General features: G+C 44.6%; 2 protein-coding genes across 2 annotated transcripts in view; one reads left to right on the top strand and one right to left on the bottom strand.

Moving 5' to 3' along the window:
* The first annotated feature begins 138 nt into the window (after nt 1-138).
* capn5b (calpain 5b) overlaps nt 139-24,346 on the top strand; it is a 45,474-nt gene continuing 21,266 nt past the window's right edge. The window contains exons 1-3 of the mRNA XM_076750527.1: nt 139-286; nt 10,538-10,711; nt 19,840-19,971. Of these exons, the coding sequence (XP_076606642.1) occupies nt 10,547-10,711; nt 19,840-19,971 (297 nt within the window). The 5' untranslated portion in view covers nt 139-286; nt 10,538-10,546. The remainder of the gene's footprint in view (nt 287-10,537; nt 10,712-19,839; nt 19,972-24,346) is intronic.
* ompb (olfactory marker protein b) lies at nt 23,763-24,245 on the bottom strand. Its single transcript, XM_076750528.1, has one exon. The coding sequence runs from the start codon at nt 24,243-24,245 to the stop codon at nt 23,763-23,765; it is 483 nt and encodes a 160-aa protein (XP_076606643.1).

Here is a 24,346-nt window from a genome sequence, read left to right as displayed (position 1 = left end):
GACAGCGAATAATTAGTGGAAATACACTCGTCAACATTACATTTTTTTTGACTAGATAACTTTATTATGAATCTAGGAGCACAGCACTTCCTGTTTCCGCGCTGTGTATTCCGCGGCAGCTTGACGCTGCTCGGGTGAGGAGAGGAGAGAGGAGCTCCGCCAGCGGACCAGGGAGAGCGTGGTGAGGAATCCCAGCAGCCCCAGGAGAGTGAGAGCCGGACCGGCTGGACCCCCGGAGGAGGACCCGAGAGAGAACCACGTTGGCACGGGAGAGGCCTCAGTTCAGGTAACCGTGCCGTGAAACCGGTTCATACTGCTTCCCGGGTAGGCAGGTGCTTTGAAGGGCTGCCGGAGATGGGGAGGCGGCGGTCGGCGAGCCGCACGAAGCCGCTTGTTATGTCTCAGGAGATCCGAGATCCTATTACTTACTTACCGTAGCCCTCTGATTTCTGTGGCCTCTCTGTCCGGGGTTGCAGAGACGGTAACGTGAGGTGATGGTGGGGGTGCGAGGAAATATCCATCAAACCGCCGCGTTACACCGCTGTGAAATAGACTGAACGCGCTTACTTTGCGCATAAATAGCGGCATATATCGGATGTCAGAGCCGCTGTTGACGGTCCATCTGTATGCTGCTGAGCTTGTTTTCATATTACATATTCATGGACGTCTGTTGGGTATGGCAAAGGTGGGGCTGTCACTATACCACACTAAAAAATTAATCCTGTTTGCAGAATCATAATGTGCAATTAAGATATAACCACAGTTAAAAAGAAAAAAAGAAAATCAATATGGTAGCCATGTCTGAAAATAACATCAGTTTAGCATTCAGGAGCAGTGACTCTTCAAGCTCAGAGTTTGGTAACAGAAAAGAGAATATAATCTGACTAAACAGCTCTGTCAGGGATCGAGGATGGCTCCTCTTCTAAGTTTTGTGTCATGTGAAATCAAACAGGGACTTATTTTGTGTTTCGTGTTCTTCTCTGATGTTTCGGACCCTCCTGCCTTCACTGCCTCTGTCTGACTGTGTGAGCCAGTCCTCCTGCATGCGGCTTGTTAAATGAATCATTTCAGAGGTGTATTGTTCTGCAGAGCACCGAGTGGGGAATGAATGCACATTAATAGTCTCTGCCCATGTGCAAGCCCCAGTTTAGGCTACTTACCAGGGATAATGGTCTGAAAAGTGGAGTGTTGAGACTCCAGCAGGTCTTACGGGGGTTTGTTCAGGGTCTAAAATCACTATAAATCATCAGAGAACTTTCAGCAGTGGCTGGTTTATTATTATCTGATTCCAACTTCTGTGTGTGTGTATATATGTACAGTCCAATTTAATACTTAAACCAGAGCAGTGATTTTCCACATAGATCTTTAAATAAATTCTGATCAAACTGTGTTAAATAAGATAAATAACTGCTCAAACCTAATAGTCTCACTCTAATATGTGTCATTTCTTCATCATTTCTCAATAGAAAGAGACAAAAACACTATCCTATGTGACTGAAGCAGAAGAAGGATCAGTGCAGTGCTGCTGTCACGATTAAGCGTGACTCCAGTAATGAGTGCGTAGCTGCCTCCCGTCTCACGATATCAAAATAAAGTGGTTTGTAACTCATCATTTGGACCAGAGCTGTTCTCCCTCATATAAACAACTCCCATAGCAGGTGGTAATTTCATTCAAATGCATGTGAGGTCCTGTGGGAGCATGAGTTAAAGTGAAAAAATCAAGCTGAGTGGACTTGTAAGCAGAGGAAAGTGACTTTCAGAGTGTCGTGTGTCATGGCAGAGCCCACAGCCGCTGGCAGCAGGAGGAGATACTGCAGAGTGGAGATCACAATGCTGGGAGGATGGGAAGCTGGGATAGCCCTCCTCCCTGATGCAGGGGGGGGGGGGGGGGGGATGAGGGATGGTCTGGCGCACCCCTCCCTCCCTTTCTCTCTCTCTCTTTTCTCCCACTCTTTCTCTATGTCTCGCCCTCTCCCTGGTATACTGGTGCATTACTGCTCACTGTTCACTTCTCTGAGTGTAATCAGTCTGTCAGCAGAAGCAGACTCAATCAGTCACTCCCCACCACCACCAACACCACCAACACTACAAACACCAACCCCTGAACACACACTTCCCTGATTTCTTACCAGAACACTGCTGTGCACACTAATGAGGGGGTGCACAGTTTGTATGAACAGTTATCATCTAATCAGGGGGAAAAATCACGGTTTTCTTGACTATGAATCACTGTAATATTTGTTGTAATTATTTGTTGGCTTCTTTTATTCCTTATCTCTGATGGCATCGCCGTTATAGCCTCTAATATTCATGTATTTTGTCATATTTGCATCCGTTTTTAATTTTATAATCCTGCAGCCAACTTGCACCAATTATAGCCAAATACCTGCAGATGTAACCACTGGATATATCACTTGTTTAATTAAAGAAGCAGAAAAAGAAGAATTAAATGCTGCTAACTGATATTTCCACGACTACGGCCACCAATTGGAGCGTTTCACAAACACCGTAGCCACTCTTCTAACATCACTGCTTGAAGTCCCTGCTAGCAACAACATGGCTCCCCAGAATAAAACAGTTAAGGTAACAGGCTCTCCCTGTGATGACGGGGAGAGAGGGGAGAAAATTGTTTTAAGTATAGGTTGGCACACCGTTATCCTCCAGTGATACAGCCTCCCTTGATTTAAGCAGTGTTGACTCTGTTTCTGGCCGGTTGATTGGTTAAAAGGAGGGCTTTCTGGTGGGGGCTGAACACTCTGGTCCCATTCAGTGTTGTGACAAGGAGCTGTCCATGGTGCTGCTCAGTTTGCTGTCCGTGGGTCTTAGAGAAGTGATGTCCATGGTGCTGCTGAAGTGGCTCAGTGTCAGTGGTGGTGACTCCTGGTCCTGGAAAGCCCCCAGAACACGCTTGTCTGCTCTGCCTACACCTGTAGCGCGTTCAGCCCCGACACTACATAGTTTATATAGCAGTGATGGTGGTGCGTCGAACAGCATGTTGTTGAGAAGCCATTCTTTGCATTCTTTTTGAAGAATTTGACCTAATGTTTGTTTTTCCAAAGTAGTCGATCTTGGGGAAACACTGCTGTTAAAATCATGACTCATATTGCAATTAGCACGGCCCCCGCCGATGTCTTGCCTCTTAGCTGTCCAGCTCCTCATCTTCACCACTGCAGCCTTGTCGTGAGCCACCAGTTCACATCTTCAACCACCAGCCTCCAGTCCGCAGCATGTAGCTGTTTCCAGTGAAAAGATTTTCAGCAAAACTAGCGACTAGCTGAAAAAGTGGCTCTGGTGGAGACCAAAACCGAGCTAAAAAGAGTCAATGTTGGACACATTTTTTGAGTGGACAGAAACACGACTCTAAATAGATGCCAGTTCTCCTCCATGTCTGCTGGATGTGTAAATAGACGGCACATCAGCCGTATCAGCTTTATGTCAGATATTGTGTTTACAGCTTGTTTCGTTGCCCCCAAGTCAGCTGTGATGGTGCTGGTTAAGACTGCAGCATTGGATGTTTGGGAACCAAAGCTGTGAACATTATACAGTATTCACTGTGTTTCTGACAGTGTATCAGAAAGTCATAAACCTTCGCCGTGCCCGTTGTTGTGAAGGCATCCAGTGCAGCAGCTTTCCGGGATTCGGTCTCTGCAGGTAACTCTGTTGGCCGTTCGCAGAGGCCAGATGACAGCATGGTTTTCCCCATTGCAGTCACGAGCCAAGACACCAGGCCATCTGTCAGATTTAGCTTCCAACTGCGACCTCCTCGTTCCCCAAGGAAACTACTTTATCACTCACTCAAGAGTCAGCTGGCTTTTTAATGCCTCTGAATTGAATTCACTGTAAATTTTCTTCAAAGACTGTGTTGACTCAGGTAAAAACATAGACCCGGTGCTATTTGCTTGTGGATGTTCTCCATAAGTTTGAAGGCGTCTTCTTGGAGGTGAGACTCCTTTATTTGTATTCGTATTTGATCACAGAGATTAGTGAATACTTCAAGTGGTTAAATGTTTCTGGTTATCACATGTAAGATGAATGAATGGAATGAATCTGTGTGAATGCTGCTCTGTTTGGATTCATATCATACCTGTTTGGATATCACGAGTCCACTGAAAGAACCAGATCTCCCTGAATGTTACGTCCAGTTTAATGATGTTTGAAAGGTGCCGTCGTCAGATTTCACGTTGCTCCTGTTGTCCTTTTGATTTTGGCGTCCCTCCATTTTCTGTTCACTTCATTTTCCCCAGATATTAGATGTCATTGAGCACCGCTGGAAGGTGAACAGGTCGACTCAGCCCAATTAAAAATACTTTATTTGATAGTGTGGCTAATGTGGCATCAAGAGACTTAAACTGGATTTGGTTTCATTACTTTGCTGCAGTGTGCAGGTTGGAATGGGTGATAAATTTTAGATTATACTCTTTTGTTATGGGTAACATTCAGTAAATGTACATGTTTTCTACTTCATTTTTACTGCATATTGTTGCAAGCTGTATTCATTTGGTTCTGTGACTAATTGCTGATTAGTTAGATCAGAGTAATCTCTCTGTAAAGAAATAAGCTTAGATTGTTTTAATCTTACTTGGGTTGCAACCAACGATTATTGTCATCATCAAATCTACAGATTACTTTCTTGATTAATCTTTTGGTCTATTAAGTGTCAGAAAATGGTGAAAAGTGGCCAACACAGGTTCCAAAAGCTAAAGGTGACATTCTGCCATTGCTTACTTTGTCGGACCAGCAGTGAAAAATCCAAAGATATTCAGTTTACTATCACAGAACATTTTCAGAAAATCAATAGTTAATGGACCATCAGAACCAATTGACCAATTGTTTCTGCTCTAAATCTTAAATTTCCATTTTAGAGTTGGCCGAGGCTTTTGTCCGAGGTGACATACAAATGAGGATGTTTCGGTAAAGCTAAGCATTGCGGTTGATGTCACATCAATGCATCAAGGCAGAGACCACGTTCTTTGCCAAGTTTTGTGGTGAGCGAGCTAATAGCTAAGAAGCTGAAACCTCCTTCATAAGGAGAATTTGTGACGGAGAGCTGTGGAGCTGATCACACCAGACAAAGTCAAACTGTTCCACAGTGTCAGTTTGTCCGTAATAATTCATAGAGATGAAGGAAAAACTGACATTGAAACTCATTGACAGGCTCAGGTTGTTATTCTAAGTGTCTGTTAAAAATTATGGAAAGCATCTCCACAGACTCTCACCAAAGCCACCAGACTCCATTTACAGAAACAGTCTTTTTATCATTGTAAAACACATTTCATTCAAACTCAAGAGAAACAAAATAAAACTCACCAAAAACGTATTGGTCTTTATACTTTTCCAACAATCACTACCGACTGTGGTTTGATCCAGATAAACTTAATTCACCGGAGCGAGAGAAAAGGCGAACATCAGAGAAGCAGCAGAACCTGAATATTTTCACATCTAACTGCAATTATTTTCACTTGACATTATGACCAGAGAGACTTTAATATGTCAGACTTCAACAGATTTTCCCTGTAAAAAATAACAGATGTGCAAACCCTCCTCCCTGTCGGCATTGATGTGGTGGCAGGTAGTTGTGATGTCTGTCATTTGTTGGAGCTGTCCAGCTGTCCGTGGTCACAGCTAGCTTATCTGCGCTGGCTAGCTTGACTTGTAGCTCGTCCTTCTTCTTCGTCCGTCGTCGTCTAGTCATAGTAGCTCTTGATGGCACAACTTGGGTTCGAGGTACCAAACTCTTTCTTTGAATCTCTCACCCTCTCCCACACTGATCGGCAGCATATGGGTCTCAATTGTCACACCCAGTGTGTGTCTGTGTACAAACTAACCCCTAGACTTACACTTACGAGCGTTGACACCCCTCACCCTGACTGACCCAGCGCAGTAAATAAATGCAGTGTTTCATTCCGCCAAAGAAGCATTTTCTCTGAACATAATCCAGGAAGTGTTAATACTGCCATCATAATGTAATTATGAAGACAATTTAGTCATATACAAATGTAATTCCTTGGATGGAGGGTGCCAGCTAAGTAGAAGCAGCACTGCATGCTGAGAGGGCTGCAGATGGACTGACTGAGCTTTTATACAAGACGACGTTACCCGGCTCCACCCACGCCCTCAGTGTCTCTGCATCCACATACAGGCAGCAGCACGGGTCTGGGGGTGGGAGGGAACTAAATCATTCCCATTTCATGATAATTACAGATTTTGGGGCCGGCAGCGGCAGTGTAACGATAGAAACTGTCCCTCCTTCCTGGCTGGGTGATCAGTCAATCAGTGGTTGAAGCCGACAGTAGAAATGAAAGACACACATACAAATATCCAGAGTTCTTCTCTCATACAAAAAAGACAACTACAATAATTAAAAGCAAACAACAGACCTGTGAAATAAACCCAAAAGAAAACTGTGACTCAACTGAAATGCAGTGGGTTTCTCCTTTTTTCTCTGAAAAGCAAAAAACGCCTCCAATAATCCTCAGTCAGAAATGCTCCGACACCCTCAGTTCTTCCTCTATTACACCTTCACACACAGCCAGTAATGCACCAGTAATGCAGAGAACAGGTGTGTGTTTTGTGTGTGTCAGAACTCCACTGTCATGTCCACCCGATGAAAACAAAAATGAAGGCATCCAGGACTGATGTGGCTGAGGGCCTTCCTAAATCCATACAGTATGAGAGCAGAGTCCGTTCTAATATCTATCAACAACGACAGTCAACTATTTAAAGAACCTTTAGCCGTAGGAGGACCGCTGTGGACCGGATGAAGGCTGGAAGGAAACCAGATGAGCCATTACTGCAGTCCTGGACATAACTGGGTGTCTGTGGTCATTGGTGCTACAACCGTCCATGTCTCTGGGTGATGTTTCCAGTCCCAGCCACTGATAGCCATGTCAGTCACATGTGGAGATGTTCTGTATACCCAAATGTGTCTGAGATGAGGATGACTGAGGGGAAGAGAAGAAAGAGCCATAATAAAGAGAGCTGGGTCTCTTTAGTGTCTGACCAGGTGGCCATAATGACCATAGATTGGTCAACAACCCACCCACGCCATGACTCACCCATTAACACCGTGACTCATGTGACCTAACGGCTTACATGATGGCTGGGTGGGGCCGCGACTCACATGTGGCCTACAGTGGGAACGATCCTGCAAGAGGACAGATGCCTGGGAGTCCACACCAGTCAGTCACAACTGAAGAAGCCTCTTGGATAAGATGTGAAACATCCAGTTGCCTCTTTAACGCACTTAGAAATCCATCCGTCAAGTTGCTTTGTGGGTAATTTAGGCACTAGGCTTTGACAAGGAAGAAGAATGTGTGGAATGAAAAAATACAACATCTCTGCTTCTACTGCATCGATTTTTCTTGTATTTTTTTTAACTGTCCAACAGTATTATCAAAGCGCAGTATGAGTCGGTGGAGGTCTTCAGAATGAGGTCACGCTGTACAGATGTCCTTTTCACCTGGCTGAGATCTGATTGCAGCGTGAGCCAGACCAGCTCCAGATGTGTTCTGGCCGCTCTGATTGCGATACCTTCTGCGTCTATCTGCTCTGGGATCGGCGTGTTTTTACGAGATATCAGATGAAGATAACGTGTCAACACCAGGTGTGGACGAGATCCGTCTGCGCTGGTTCATCTGTGTGCCGTTCTCTCTCCACACGTTCCGTTCTTACCACGGCTGACAAACGGCATCAGAGGAACATTTCACGTGAGAGCCCGACACGAGTTTGGAAACCTCCAGAGGAACGAAGCCTCCTACACCATCAGAGCATCTCTCCTCCGCCTCCCTGCTGGAGAGCAGAGCCAGCTGAAAGTGCCTCAAGCAGTTGGATGATACTGTGGTGTCTTTAACATTCAGGAAGTTTTTTTGTTCAGCTTTAAAACCACAGCTACTGTCACACTGCTCTGCGCTGTTATTGTTATCTGTGGCAGTGCAGGGGTGTGAAGGGTGTGTTGGAGATGATTTAGAAACTCTCATCACACCAGAGTCCATCAAACAGCTCCAACAAGTTTATTTTTCAGCTGTTAAATAACCTGCTCATGCTTAACAATCTTTAGAAAAATGTGCTTGGTTAAATATAGATAACTACACTAATTGGTTGAGATTAGGAGAAGATCTTGTTCATGGTCAAAAGAAACAAATGTTCAAGTTTGAAGTTCAAAACAGAATTTTTGAGGCCAAATCCAATCATGATGTTTGAGGGTTTAATAATTCATGCAGTGATACAATAGCTGACATGTTTTTTTAACGGCTCACTTTGATGTGAATTCTGTAGTTTGTGGGTGATTCTTCTCATTTAAGTCCAAATAAAGCCGGCTGTCCGATTCACCTTGAGGACAGCAGGTCTGTATTGATCTGCATGTAGATGTAGATTTGTCAAGCCCTCGCCTCCTCGGGATTTAAAAAGGTGGCCTCCAGCGTCCTCAGACTCAGATTATACATTCAAATTAGGCAAATCTCATCCAGAACAATTTATAATATCTATAAGTCCCGAGACTTTTGTGCTCAGCCAGACACCCACCGACCTGTGTCGCACTCAGTTTGTGTTCATGTCAGAGCTGAACAGCGTTAGGTTCAGATCAGGTCCTGCTGTGATTAAGAGGAATCCTGTTAAAGCTCCTTAAACAGGTTACTGTGACATTGAAACGTTACTGTGAGTGCAAACAACTCATTCGCTGCCATGAGCTCATGTTGATGAGTGAGATACTACCTCACTTCCTGTGTGTGCTTTGAAGTACGTCTGTTTCAGGAAAGGAGGCTGTAAAGTGTTACCAAAGAGAGATTTCTAAATGAGAAATGTCTAAAAAAGCAGAGAATTGAGTTTCCTCTAAAAGGCCTTCGAAGGCTTTGAAAAGCCTTAAACATTTTCCAGGCTTAACAAAACAAGCGATGTAGTGACAATGACACCAACTTTGGAAATTTCAGATGTATTTCTCACTGTTTTCTGACATTTCCACAATTACTTGATTGATAAACTGAGAAAATTGAGAGACTAATCAGCAGATTAATTGATAAGAAGAAGTTAGTTGCACATTTCTGTCATACGTTACATCATATCACCCAAAACCACCAAGAGACAAACTGTGGTCAGCCGGTACGGAGTGCAGCCATGCTTCAAGCATTGTTATCGAGGCGGTCGGTGACCCGAGAGGCTTTGAGTGCCTGTAATAAATCTCTTGTCCATTGTCAATAGTTCTGGCTTGCAGGAGTATTGATTATGAAATGACAGAGTAGTATGCAAATTGATGACCGTGAAACGTTCAGCCATGAATAATTTTTCTCTTGTGAAACATATCGACTGTCCACACATTAGACTTGATTATGGCGCTCATGGTGTGAGGGCACGGTTACCTCTTTGTAATGGTGCAGCTTATTAGAAAGCGTTTTTTTAATTATCAATTTTTTTTCTGTAATTGATCTGTGAATGTTCATAAATTAAGACAAACTCCCCGTCATGACTTATCAGAGCTGAAAACAATGTCTTTGGTCCAACAGCCAGAAAGTCTGAAGTAAAGGCACCATAGATAAAGAAACCTTCAGAGTTGACAGGCTATTATTCGTGACATGTAACCAATCAGATAGTGGAGTGGGCGGGACATTGAGTGGGACTACAGAGTGGTGACTGCAGATAGAAGCTGTTTTCTCCTATGAGTTGACCTTGTGTGTATCTTGTAATACATCTGTGTTTGCTAATATCGGGCTTTTTTCCACATTAGCGAAGCAGCAAATGGCCGTGTGAAGGGAAGGTGTCACCACCCGACTTTTCAGCAGACAGACAGTCATCAGCGACTGGCGGTGGAAGCCACATATTCTCCAGAGTTAGTGGAGACCAAAACCAGAACTAAAAGGAGAGTGAATATTGATGAGGAGATGGAATTATTAATGAAGCTTTAAACTGAATAATTTAGTAATGAATATATGGAGTTGCAATATGGACAACAGTTGCAGTTATTTCATAGCGTAATCTCAAGATGGATGGCTTATAACAATGAACGGTCACATGCTGGAGTGACGCAAGGTGATAAAATACATTTCATGTCGAAAGGTTTGTATTTATCCAGTGTTTCAGTATTGATTATCCCTTCAATAGCTCCATCTTAGTTTGCCTCCACGCTGACTCACCAGTCCCTCTGTATGCGCTGCCAGTACTGAGCTGATCAATGTGTACATGGCCTTTAATGCATAGCAGTGATAATTAGGCCCCGGAGGATATCAGTGAATTGACAGATTAATCATTTTGACCCAGTGAATCCAGGCGGTGCTCAAGGCAGCAGCGAACACATCGACTTCCCTTTTCCACTGAGAGCTTTAACTGTGAAGGTATTAAAGTCTGGTGGATTCTGCTGTCAGTCAGCTTTGTGTGCAGGTGCAGGGAAGAAAACTGGTTTCACAAATGCCACGGCAAGTTGCTTGTTGGAGAGAAAGCAGGTATTGTGATCAGATGTGTGATGATATGATGTGTATCTGTGTGTGTGTGTGATACTAACAGCTCCGGTCTGACCGGTGTCCCCCCTTGTCGTCCTGGTTGTGTCCCTCAGGGCTGCAGTATGTTCACTTCAGTGAAGGCCTTCGAGGGGCAGCAGTACTCCACCCTGAAGAGGCAGTGCTTGCAGAGTGGCCTGCTCTTTGAGGACCCCCGCTTCCCCGCCACCGACGACTCGCTCTTTTACCAGGGCAACCGGATCGGACGCGTGGTCTGGAAGAGGCCTCGGGTAAGCTGGCGTCTGTCGTAAAAGAGTTTCAGCTGATAAAAGCTGGTAGATATGTGTGGTTTGAGCCTGTTGATCACTGATAGATCTTTCTGATCATCATCAGGCCCCAAAAGGTCCTAAATATATACAGTAATTCAGTATGGAGATAAGTTAATGACAAGTAAAGGGGAGTAAATTATGTGTACCAGCACAGCTGATGGGTGTCCCGAGTGTCTGGGACAAAATCACAATGGGTGCAAATCTTTTTTAATATTTCAAATATAATATATATTTTAATTTATAGGTTGCATTAGCTGCATCATGTAATGCAGTACCTGCCTGGCGTGTGATGTTTAAGTAAAGGGTCCACAGTCTGACAAAGTAATGCATTCACTCAACAGAATGTTTGGAAAATGGTCCAAAAATATCAAAGTATGTATAAGGAAGGGCATTAAAGCAAGGGAAAAGCAGCATGTGGTTCCTGTAGTCCAGCCTTTATACCTCATTCACACTGAGTCACTCGACGCTTCGTAGCTGGATCTGATGGCTGTGCAGTAGTGAGAAAGCTAAGCGTAAATGCATCCAAGCAGGATTCCAGATGGAGTGAAATCTGATCAGTCGAGATGTTGTGAGACGCATTCTAATCAGATGTCGAAAAGGTGCGAACACACATGTAATATTTACTCATTGTTAGTCAAACTGCGTCAGTAAGCCGCCTGCAGAAGAAGCCTCCACTCCGCTCTGTCCCATCTGCTGTAACAGCAGCTGAAGTGACGGTGAAGTTAGCCGTCGTTCTTCCTGTGAAGCAACGAGGATGAAAGTTACTCCAAGGATTTCAGCTCATGTGGTTTTACACAATGTGGAACCTGCTGCTGTAGTGTTTGCCTGATCTCGGATCAGCAAGACAACTGAGTGATCTGTGTGGGTGGGTGAGAGGTGAGTGCGAGACTGTGAAAATGAGGAAAATGAGACTCGTAGTGGATCCAAATGAATCATCCATGTGTTTGTATTTGCATTATTAGCTGCTTGACTAAACTGTCATTGTGACTGAACAGCTGATGCCCACAGTGTGTTCTTCTTCTGGTGTAGTTTGGCAGAGCGGCCTAGCGCCAACTTTGATTTTCACATAACTTTGGAAAACATAGACCCCATTTACCCTCAGTCACAGTTTACTCTCCTCAGTTGCTCTCCTGTGATCACTGATGATTCTGAGTCTTGATCTGTCTTTAACCTTTTCTCAAGCTTTTCTCAATGACAGCAAGTCATGAATTTGTAAAATATCCCAGTGCCAATCCTACATCTGGTGTTTCAGAGGTGAGGTATGCGTTACTGTCAGCAAGGTCACTGAGAGCCTGTTCATTACATTTTTTTTAGAATATCCTTTGATAGCGGTTCTTGTTCAATGAGATCAAAGCTTGATCTTTCTTGTCTAGTACTTATAACGTGGGCTGGAGGTGGACAGTGGTCACTGAGGCCGAATGCAGTAACTCCAGGAACAGTAATGTTCCTTCTGTCACACAGAGGATCAAAGGATCCTTCAGATTAGGTCCGGTTGGCTCATTCATGAGTCATGTGTGACAGATTGAGATTGTCACACGTCTCTTTTAGACTGTTTGAGTCATTAGTCAACTAGTTTAGATCGAAGTCACCCCGAACCAGCCAGTAGTTCTGCTAACAGCTGAGGGTGGTCTGCACACGGGCCACATTCATTCAGTTATTACTAGATAAGTCCAGTGAGAGTCTTTGTCTTGGAGTACTTGTTAGCAGTGTTGGACAAAAAGAAGTTAGCAGCAGGAATCAGCATCAAAAAGCAGCCGTTCTGTTAAACACAGTCATTCTTCTTCTGCAGTTTTTACCACCGCTCTCTGAACTGGAGTGGCGGGAAACAAAGACAGACTGAACAGATTTGAGACCTGATCGCACACATATGTGTAAATTTATCTGAGTATGAGACACCTGTTATGGACTGAACCACTGACTGCATAAACAACATCTCAGTCGCTGGTCAGTCAGTGGCTCATGTCAGTTGACCATCTTGCATGCAGTATATAGAGAGCAGAATCTCCACGTTCAAGACGTTCACATCAGGGAGAGTTTGATGACCTGTGACTGAATAATTTACCAGATAACAGTCTGTCAGCAGCCGTCGGCCGCTGCTCCGCTCCGCTCTTCAGTCTTCCTGCATTATCCGGTACTGTACATGTGGATGTTTCAGATGATATCCGATGCAGGGCCTCAGGATTTAGCGAGCCGACTCCCCTGCCGCCGTTATCCCCCTCACGCAGCAGGCAGCGTGAGGCTCTGGATGGAGTAACCTCCTTCTGCCTGTGCAGCGACAGCCAGCGTGCATGGCCATGGAAACTGGGTCACACAGATTATATGTTTTGGTTTGTGCTGATGTCAGTCATGCAGACTGAAAACTGGAAGAAGTCAAGAGGAGGAAAAGCAGGAGGAGCATCCTTTTCATTTTCGACATGATTTGTGTCCTCGCTGACGGTGGCTCATAGCACGAGGTTGGTAACCCGAAATAGGCGCATTGTGACTCAGCACTTTTAGAGGGTCTTTATTGAATTACTGTATTGTCAGGCTGCTGTTGCTGACTTGACTTCATAAGCTGTCTATTTTTAGTGAATTAGTGAAACTTGCTTTAGTCATTCTGTACAGGCCATTGTTGAACATGTAGTGTGTGAGGGGATGAAGAGGTTTGTCATGACTTAAAGTGGTTCTGGAAGGAAGTTAGGCGTCACTGCACAGGTTGTACAGGCGTCAGCATCTGTTTTTAGGTTTGGCTAATACAAAGTGTTAAGGCCTCATCGCAGTAGCATTTGAAAGTTTTGCATTGAAATCATCAACAAACTAATTTTTTGCATCAAATTCAAACTTGGGGAACTTTGATCCTGGAGTTTGGGCCTTTGGCCATCTTGACGCGCCTGACCTTTGAGACAACAGTGAGTCAGAGTCCAACATGGAGGAAGCTGCTGTAGCTCATCAGCTGTGTTGCACCATCAACTTTTCTATAGCCTCTTGTGTCGACCTAAAGACTGCTCCTCAGAACACATGATATGTACATAGTTAGAAGGCAATTTATCTTTGTTATTGGTTGAAGTGATGAACAATCCCGAGTTAATGGCTCATTATAGAGAAAATAGAAGCTTTGGGAGCTTCTCTGTGTTTATTGTTGGCCCTGGCTGGCTAGCATGTTAGCTCGCCAGCTACACTAGCTACAAAAGTCCTCACAAGCTTTTAGAACCCAATATTTTGCAAGATGGGAAAAACAAAACAGAAAGACATCATTCACCAACACACTGCTTACATTCTGCTGAAGCAAATTCACTGGAAACCTGAATGTCTTCCTCCTAATAGTTACTGAAAGCTCACTCTCAATGCGGTGCTTCATTCAGGGGAGAGTGCACGATAATGAAGTTAAACGTCAAAGTACTCAGGGACAGAGTGGGTTTGAGAGAATGAAATGTTCAGAACAATCAAAATTTAATGAAGTTCCTGACAAAAGCTCATTGAAAATATGGCACTCACACACACGCTCACAGCTAATGTTAAACATTTGAGTCCTCTTAGCTTCATACACGGTACAGTACGGTCACATATGGTAACTGGAACCAGTATAATCGCACATGTGGGTCAAAGTTCACTGTAAATCTAATGTTCTCTAATTGAACAGACCTTTCTTTAATTTTCCTAGTTTTATAAGACTATTTGATCATATCGTGGTGTGAAACCTCCCTTGTTTGCTCCCATGTTAAGTGTTTTCTCCCATTTGAAGGTCAGACACACTCCACCCCCGACCTCCACACCCTTTCTACCTTGCGACATAAACAGTGCACTGCCTCCTGAGCTGGTACTGAAGCAATCGTCCAGTATGTAGTTATTTCTTAGGGAGACTGAGGCCTGTTTCACTGAAGCGATTAGCAGACTGGAAATGGTGGCAGCTACATGTTGCTCAAATTACTGTGATTTGATTTGATAAACGTGTGAAATGATGTCAAACTGCAAATTGCAGCTTGCGTGTTGCAGATTTGATGAAAGCCTCCCCTGGGCCGCAGTTAACATGTGATGCTTCAGGTCGTACTTGACTGTAGACATAAATCTCAGTGTTTTTACAGCTGCAGAAGACTCTGGAAAATGTTCTCTTTCTTAAAAGCCTGTCAGCAGCCGTCTGATGTGTAGCAGCGAGTGGACGCTTAAGAAAACAGAATCATTTAAACTAGTAAATCTCTGTGGATCCCAGAAAGACTTGTGTAGCTTCTGAAAGATGTGAGTGATGCTTCCTGACAGGGAAAAGACACTTCGTTCACCCTCTGTTATCTCACCTGACCAAACCTGAACCTGGAGAACAAGTGATGCTGTGAAACTGGTTTAAAGGTCACTCTCAAGGCTGAAACCTGGAGTCCGTTTGCTCTGGCCTGAATTCAGGAAGCTTTTTGTTTCTTTGTTGAATTCAAGCAGTTTCTTAGATGCACAAATTCATTGGAAACTGGGACGGCTGATAATATATTAATGGAGAAACCACTGGACTGAGGCCCTCTGTAACAGTTTATTAAGCAGCTGCTGAATGATTTAAAACCGACTCACCATTTCGACTTGATGTGAGAGGAATAGATGATAAAATATTCACAAAAACTTTCCAAAACTCTCCAGATGCTAAATCCATGAGCAACACAACCTCCAGAAACTCCATGCAGGTCTTTTCTATTCTTTACTGCTCAAAATGTTTTACTGATGTTCAGCAGGCGAGCAGCAGCATCCTCACTTTGCTCGGTCGTAGCAGCCTCGTTAGAGTCCTTTAAGACCTCCAGCTGTTGGAAATCATTACCGCTGTATTGATAAAGAGGTCAAATGTGATTGGTTAGTGTTGATGTCATGTGTTCTGAACCTTTCCAGGATGCCCCTTTCATACCCATTATGATACTTTCACCTGTTACCAATGAACCTGTTTCAAACAGGTGTTTTTGGAGCGTAGAAGGAAGGAAGAAACCTCCACCTCTTCCATTGGATCACTGTGCTCTAATTAAAATGAGACAAAAGCTTCTGTCACATCCAAAAACTGCCTGAATATAAAGGTTGAGGTTCACTGTCTGGTTTTTATTTGAAGGAACATGTGATGAAATGTCTCCTACATGCATCATTCATGTTGATTCCACGTTGAAATATTTGAGATCGATAGGTTATAATATTAGTAGTCAGATTGCTCACAGTGTGAATGCGTGAGGTCGTGTTGTGAGCGGCGGGGTGAGGGTTCACAGGCTAACCCCCCCCCCCCCCCCAGAGATTGTTGTGCTCGGTGTTATCTTTGCTCAGATGCATCTCGGCGATATTTATGGCTGCAATGAAGTCCCAGTGGCAGAGCATGCGAGCATAAAGAGCAGGCTCTAATAAAACGTCCGTCCTCTCTGTCTGTCTCACAGTGTCTCTCGGCCTGTCTGTCTCTCAGCCTGTCTGTCCTTCTCCTCTGCCTCTGCCTGCATCTCTTCCACTCGTTCTTGTTTATTTATGTCTAACTAGGCGAGGGTGGAGCAATGTGACGATGCTGTGAGACGATGGAAAATTTTCAACAGAGTTTTCTTGGATGGTGGCTCTCCATCGTATGTTTTACATTATTATTATAAACTTCAGGGTTTTAACTCTCACGTGTGTTGAACAATGTTCAGTTTCTATATTTTTAAATCAGTGATCAGGACTGCCGATCTGCTGCTGGAGTATCTGAATTTTTGAGGTTTTTAACAGATAATTTTGCAAATCTTTGCAAATGTTTGTCAGTATGCTGCATTTGTTAGGCCTCAAAGATACACACAAAGTATTTTCCAGAGAAAGAAACTCCACCTGTTGTACTGTGTCTTTTAGCACCTGTGGCTGGTCGTCTGCTTGGTTGTGTGTTTGCATGTGTGGCTGATGGTTCCTCTCACACGCTGATGGATGATGGATGATGTTGAGGAAGGCTATGAGGCTGCTTGAAAGGTTCTCAGTAGCAGGCTAAATGATTAGGCTGTGCTCAGCCACAATATTCACATTACTTCAGTGTCTGCAGGGCCGGACGGGGATCGATACTCTATTACTCTTCCACCTGAGCCAATCCCGGGATGGCAGGCCACCACAGGGAGCCCTCGCCGCTGCTCAGACTCCACCAATCAATGCTGTTGCGGACAGGGGAAAAAAACGTGATTAGAGATCTTAACTGTGGCACCGGTCAGACGGGGCTCCGTGAAACGACATCCAAACATTGCTTCACGTAGTTGTGCCCACTTGCACGTACAGACAGACATTTTAGACAGGAAGCGCTTCGGTGCTGGTCTTTGTAAGGTGAGAGGGGCTGCGGGTAGAGACAGGGGCCTCCAGGGAGCACTGCAGTGGCCTCTGCTTCTGATTTAAAGTTTGCTTTTGCAGCAATCAGCTTTGCAGAGTCAGCAAATTACTGACCTTGGCTGTGTCGTGTGTGTGCGTGCTTTTGTTTCCCACACTTGGACATACATTGTAGTGTGTATATGCTGTGATCTGCAGTATTTCCACCCACACACACACACACACACACACGCCTTGTGAAGGTTGGTACCGTTCCTGATGTTTCCGGCTCACTACATTGGACGGGTTGCCAGGCTTTCGCAGGGCTAACACATACACACAAACACATTCACACTCACTTTCACACCTATGAGAAATGACTGGAAGTCGCTTCACCCGCATGTGTTTGGACGGTGGGAGGAAACCAGAGCTCTCCGAGGAGAAACAATATGCAGACTTCACACAGACGGGCTGCAGCTGGCAGATAGCCTTCGTGGGTTCTAACCATTGATCCACTGTGACGCTCAGACACTACAGTTTTATTTTCCAGTGGTAACGGCTGTCTAGGACTGTGAATATTTGGTTTTTCTTTCATGTAGTCCACATGCAAAAATCTGAATTCAGTAGGACTTTTCCCAGCTAGACAATATGTTTATATATATGTTTTGAAATTAATTGCTTAACCTGTAGGATTATGAAGAATTCCAAACAGCTGTGTCAACATCAAGTTTCCAGAGCTCAAGATGACACAACACTCCCCAATAAAGGAAAAGAAAAGCAGGAAAACCTTGTACCATCAAAGCTTTGGCATTTTCCCTTGATAAAATCCCATCTGACTGAGTTGTAGGAGTGTAATTATTTTTTGTTTTTCATTGATTGGTAGGGCGGTAGGATCAGCTGTGACTGCACACCTTGCTAAATGCCAGAAACAACAGATCCACAGGAGATCAGGTTGTGTGACATAATGACCGATCTGTGATGTGTTTTTATGACTATCACGTCAGTCTCCTGCTGATTTTACCACCTTGATTTTATACAGACACTAGAAACTTGATATGACAAGTGTAAAAGAGCTAAAACTCAAAAATTCAAAGCTGAGGTCATCAAATTGAGCTAGTTGCTCCCGCTGTGTGTCCGCTCTCTCCTCTTTCCCCCTCTTTTACTTTTCTAACCCCAGTTGAGTGCTGGAAGTGTGTAAAGATAAAGAGCTGTTAAGTGGTGCTGCGCTCTCCGCTGTCTGTTGAGTAATGGCCGAGGTGCCCATCGACCCGCCGGTGCCATAAAGCAGACAGCAGAAAACAGACAGACTGTTCACACCCAGGCCTCTGCCAGCACGGCTCTGCAGGCTGCACTAAAATCTCAGTTGTTCTGTACTTTATATTGGGCTGGTGTTAACCTCTCTGTTAAAAATCAGACATTGGCCGGTCGCTGAAATGATGGCATTTATTGTAAAATCAACCAGTCATGATGTGGCTTTAACTTCTGATGGTTTAGTATGTGAGTATGGATGAGTATGTTTTGTAGTGCTGGTTATGTACTGTTACTGGTTTCAGTATTAAACATTTGGGAGGACTCATCATGCTGCTGCTTAAATCTCGCTCCTAAAGTGGACGCTAGTTAGCCTAACTTGCTAACGTTAGCACTGATTCCCACTAGACGTTACTTTTCATTCACATGTGCTGCTTTTTAAGATGCATGGTGGTCCAAGTGTGCTGATGTCAAATAATGAGACTGAAAACTCACAGCAGCGAGTCGTGTAACCTCAGCACTTACTGTGAGTGACTAAGCAACAGCTAACCACTGCTAACAACGTCGGCCCCCTCAGCTGCCGAGCTGCCCGTGTAGCTGCTGTGATATATGAGGTGATATAATGAACTGCTTTTAGTGCGTGCCCACACAGATGTTTCACCAACCAAATAAAGGTACCAACATCGTCAGCTGGAACCAAAAATGTACACCTTCTGAGGAACATTAATGTCTGCAATCACTGCAGAAAAATGAATAAAACTTGTTTTTGGACATGACAGTTTTGACTAAATATGTGCAAATCACAACAAACAGCAGGGATAAACACAAATGCACTGATATGACAGAAAAAAAAGTTTAATTTCAGTAATTTTCAGTACTTTATGTAATATTGTACCTTATGCTGAAGTGTGGCCATTGTTTGTAGACAAAAGAGTAGAGGACAGTGTGTCTCTGTAAATGGTCAGTGTGGACTCACAGCCTGTAGTATCCAGCCCACACATTATCACAGGAACCACGGGATGTCTGATGGTGTGTGTGTGTGTGTTTGTACTGTGTGTGTGTGTGTGTGTGTGTGTGTGTGTGTGTGTGTGTGTGTGTGCTGTATGGATGGGGATAGGTGTGTGAGTCCAGGACGAGAGAGGAGAAGCGGGTGCAGCTCATTGAGCACCATGTTGTTAGCTGTAATAGAGGTCTGTCTGTACACTGTGTGGCAGAAAATGGACCTCGACTCAGCAGCCACGGGAAATGTGATTTCATAAAGCACGCAGCCCTCCCACACTTGGGCAGAAGATCGTGAATATGATACGTGGGTGCATAAGGACAGATGGTCGCTTTCTGATTCATGAATTTCCCTCGATAACCCATTTATGCTCCTCTGTGTCTCATACTGTCGACTGTACACACAGTTTGTTAACCATAAACCCTGCTTCAGAGGCTAAAATAATTAAAAAATCACATCTTAGCTAAAGACCGAGAGCTTAAAATGCAAAAATGTTAGTATGAATGCCTTCAGTCGTCCTCTTGGGGAGCATAGAAAACTCCAGCTTGATAAATAGGTTCTGTAAATGTTTCCAAAACCAACTGTTTGTGTGTGTTTGGGGGTGCAGGAGCTGTGTGAAGACCCTCACCTGTTCGTAGACGGCATCAGCGCACATGACTTACATCAGGGACAGCTGGGTAACTGCTGGTTCGTCGCAGCCTGCTCCAGCTTGGCCTCCAGAGAGTCTCTGTGGCAAAAAGTAAGTGTGTTTTTACATGTTTATACGTGTTTGTCTGTTCTCCTTTTCTTCCTCCTTCTTTTCCTCGACGAACACGCTCTGATCAAACAGCTTGGAGTCACCTCGCTGCATCTGAGGCGACACGACGGGTGCTTTTCAGGAAATAGTTCAACACCTGTTTCCTTCTGGCAGTGAGATGACTAGAACGATATCAATCTCACATCTGTGTGCTGAGCTGGAGCCAGGATGTGGTTAGCCTAGCTTAGCATTAAGACTGATAACATGGAAACTGTTAGCCTAGCTCTGTCCAAAGAGAAAAAACACCCCTAAAAGCACTTCCCCCTGCTTTTAGTCTTTATGCTAACCTAGGCTAACCACATCCTGACCACAGCTCTGTATTTAACACGCAGACATGAAGTGTTATCAGTCTTTGAGTCTAACTTTCACCAAAATGTTGAACCATTCCTTTAAGAGAACTCAACCCTGCAGCTGATGGTCAGTTTATGGCCGACATGCTGGATTATGTTCTCTGCCTGCGTTTGCTGTGTTTGTGGTCCAGAACACACTAAAGAACTCATCTCTGATGCTCACCAGACAAATTGACAATCTGTCTCATTGAAACTTGAACTGTATTGTACTTTGTGTTTTGCTCTTGTGGTGTCAGCCTGTGGTTGTTCGCTTGTGGTGGAAGAAAACCACACTATACAGTATGTGGGTGAAATCCCTGATTTCCCCTCATATATTTAGTCAGATAGTTTCTCTCACTGACGGCCTCGCTGCTGATTCAGCGTGCTCCAGCAGTGCCAGACATACCACAAAGAAGACACTCAATGGCTCAATGTCACGCTGCAACCGTTGATTGCTAGTTAAGCTAGTTAACTAGCTTTTAGTTTCTTTGAATCCACCCTAATTACAATGTAAATGCTGTTTTAAGCCTTTTATGCACTGATTTGAATAAAATTGTAAACCTATACATGAAATTTGGCACCACAGATCCACTTTTACTCCCTTCAGTACAAAACTGGTGGTGTCATATCAACAAAAGACACTATTATTTGAAGTGTGCTGAGCTGTGGAGTTTCGGGTGTCAGGATTATTCTGAAATGTTCTTTGGCATCAGTCTTGACAGAGGAAGCAAAGTGATTACTGAGGTTCAATGGGATTTGAAACAAGATGCCTCGGCCTGTTGCAGCGAGGCGTTGGGTTGTGACAGTCTGCTCAGACACAGTGTGTGCATATGGGCATGCTTACACTGTGTCTTCCCCTCTGTTTACTCTCTGATCCTCTAGTGCTGTTTCAACACACAGTCATCACCCAACTCCATGTCCAATGAGCAGCATGGGAAGTTTGTGGTTGACGAATTTCTTCTAGTGTTTTGAAGGCGATGCACTCGTTGTCAGAGGATAAGTGACTCCTGTAAAGGTCAGAAGGTCTGGCAAGTTTGCAGAGATATTCAGCATTTTGGGAAACAGGTTTATGCCACCTTAGACTGTAGACAAGACCAGACAGGAAGCTGCTGCATTAAACTCCACCTGGGTTGAGGCTGTCTGTCCTCCAGGTCAGCCGTTCGTTTGGTTTACAAAGAGATGTTTTGATATCAAATGTCAGGAGCACTCTGGTAAATCAGAGCGCTGCTGTCGGCTCTGCCTTCTGTAAAGTGGAGTAGTTTGACATTTTGGGAATTCCGCTCATTCGCTTTCTGGCGGAGAGTTTGATGAGAAGATCAATACCACTCTCATATCAGCCATTCATCTTAAGGTCGAAGCCAGCGGCCGGTTAGCTTACCTTAGCACAAATTATACGGATTAAACAAACCAGACTTCACCTGGAAAATAGTGAGCTGCTGGTAGGTGGATTTTGTCCTGTTGGACAGAGCCAGGCTAGTTGTTTGCCCCTGTTTCCAGTCTTTGTGCTAAGCTAAGCTAAACTAACCAGCTGCTGGCTATAGCAGCTTATATTCAATGCACAGCTAAGAGAGTGTTATTGATCTTCTCGTCTAACTCTCCACCACAAAGCTAATAAATGTGAAGTAAAGAGCCAAATGGTTTGTCTGATTTTGCAGGCTTGTCTTAAAAAATAAATGATTATTCTAAATTAAAAGACTGGGGATGAATGAAAAACACAGTGTGGACCTTATCCTGCAGGCCGGATCTGGTCCCCGGGGCCGGTGCTTTGATTCACTGTATGCTGCTGGACCACCGTTCATTTTGAGAATGAAGAGCTGATGAAGTTAGAGTTCTGTGTGAAGTGTGTTTGTTAGATCTGATCAATCGTGGAAGTCTGTTTGTAGAAGCAGCCTTTGTGCAGGGATGTTCGTCTGTTCGGTCTCCTGTTGGCCACCAGCTTTACTTCCTGTGAAAGCAAAACAAGTAATGGTCCAAGTCTCAGAGGAGACGACGCTGTTCCCCAGTGGAAGTGCAGCGCTGTTACAAAACGTGTTGCTTTTTTACATGTTAATTACCTGCAAAAACACGGCCAGCCCGTGAAGCGCCTTTCATTTAGCCTGAGAGCTGTTGTAACTTCTGATTTTGTCTTAGATCCTTGTAATCACTCCCCGCAGTGTGTGTTTAAATGTTAGAGCGGTACCTTTGTTTCCTGGTCCATTTGTTTCAAAGGGCGGCAGGCAGGCAGCAGTGAGCAGAAGGAGACGTACCACTCAATAATAATTTATGTGTACTGAATGCATTCATGGCTAAAGGCGAGGTTAATATGAGACTCCTGAGAATGTGCAGCATTCGACTCTTCATCAGAGAAAGTGAAGGTTTGGGCTCTAAAGCAGGGCTGACCAAAGTGGAAGAGATGAAATATTAACCTTTAAAATTTCTAATATAAAATCCTGTGTATGCAGTTTTATTTTCTGTGAGGTTGAAATGCTCTTTAAATATGTAGAATCCCTAATTATGCTTTATTTTTCATAATCATGTCACAGTAAGTCAATTAAAGGAGCTTGGGAAGGGAACAGTACACAATAGGTGTTTGTCTTTGGCCCTTGGCCCACCATCAAGCTTCAGGTTTGGCCCTCCAAGGGAAAGGGTTCAGGCACCCCTGCTGTAAAGGAGAGATGGATCAGGTAGCAAGTTAATTACACGCTTTTTCCCGAGGAAAGGAACGAGCCTAACACCTCCTGACATCTCCCTTATTTTCTTTTCTTTCACACCTGATCTGACAGTCGTCTTCTCATTCACAGTCACAGTTAGTGTTTGAGCAGCGAGTCTGCAGGAGGAGGCTGAGGGGTGAGATCCGCACGCCTCCCCTCTCTTGTTTGTCAGGGTCACCATGCAGGACGGAGACGGATGAGGCAGCAGGAACCTGTTCCTCCATCCACTGGGGAATACTAATACGCCTACACACAAATACGCACTGTTTCCATCCGTTACCTCATGTGGGACTCATTTCTACTAAACCCGTCAGGACGGGCTGTTTGTCAAACAGGGGAGAGGGAGAATAACACTGTGGCCGAACACACAAGCCAAAAGAATGATCCATGTCCAGACAAGAAGAAACAGATAAACCTTTTTGAGTTATTGGATTTTATTTGTATTTAGCTGGATTTCAGCCCAACATTGTACAATACAGAATAACAGAAGCAAGTTCTACTTTCTGTGTAGAAGAGTTCTGTTGCAAAAGGGTGTAGTCTTGTCCTTACAGGTTGTCTGGTGAGATGACATTGTGATTCGCTGACATTTAAGAGGGCGCCATCCATACAAAATACAGGTTGAACCTAAACTTAACTTTGCTTCCTCAGCTAAACACACACAAGCACAGAAGAAGAGTTTGTAGAAAGTATCCCCAAGTTTTTTGATGGGCAAGTCTCAAGTGTCCACTGTGAAGGTGATGGAGCTGTCCACAGTTTCAGGGCTGCAGCCTTCCGCAAATGCAAACAGGAAGTACATCACCTTCCTTACCTTAGCCAACTCTGCAATCCTCTCGCCAAATTCGTGTGCGTCCGCCTCGTAGCACTGGACGGGCGCATCACTGGCGTCATCCGGCGCCCTCCAGAAAGTCCCGGCGGGCTCCAGCAGCTGACGCGTCATCAGGTTGGTGAGGTCAGGCGTCCACAGCTGCGAGGTGGCGGTGATGGTGAGGCGTCCCACCTGGGCCAGCTGCACCGTCCAGTGCGAGAAGCGGAGGGACTGTTTGGTGAAGTCCAGTCGGTACACGGCCTCGTTGGGCAGCAGCAGGCGTTCGCCGTCCTGCCTCTTCTGGCCTCGCTGCTGCAGAGACTGAACCCGCAGGCGCATCACCTCTGTCAGCTGGTTGTCTGGCCGGAAGGCCAGCTCCAACTCTGTAGACATGCTTGGAGCGCACACCGCAGCAGCCCGAGGGGTCGATACTAACTGCAAGGCTGGATTAGATTGGCAGCTATGTCGAAACTAAGCGTCTTCACCTTCGCTCT

The sequence above is a fragment of the Chaetodon auriga genome, chromosome 15 (genome assembly GCF_051107435.1).
Source record: "Chaetodon auriga isolate fChaAug3 chromosome 15, fChaAug3.hap1, whole genome shotgun sequence".
In the NCBI taxonomy this organism is placed as follows: domain Eukaryota; kingdom Metazoa; phylum Chordata; class Actinopteri; order Chaetodontiformes; family Chaetodontidae; genus Chaetodon; species Chaetodon auriga.
Note: the sequence above shows the minus strand (reverse complement) of the source record. Positions and strands in the feature narration are given on the sequence as shown.

Excerpts from the sequence above, each read along its gene's own strand:
- ompb (XM_076750528.1), bottom strand. The coding sequence starts at position 24,245 with ATGTCTACAGAGTTGGAGCTGGCCTTCCGGCCAGACAACCAGCTGACA.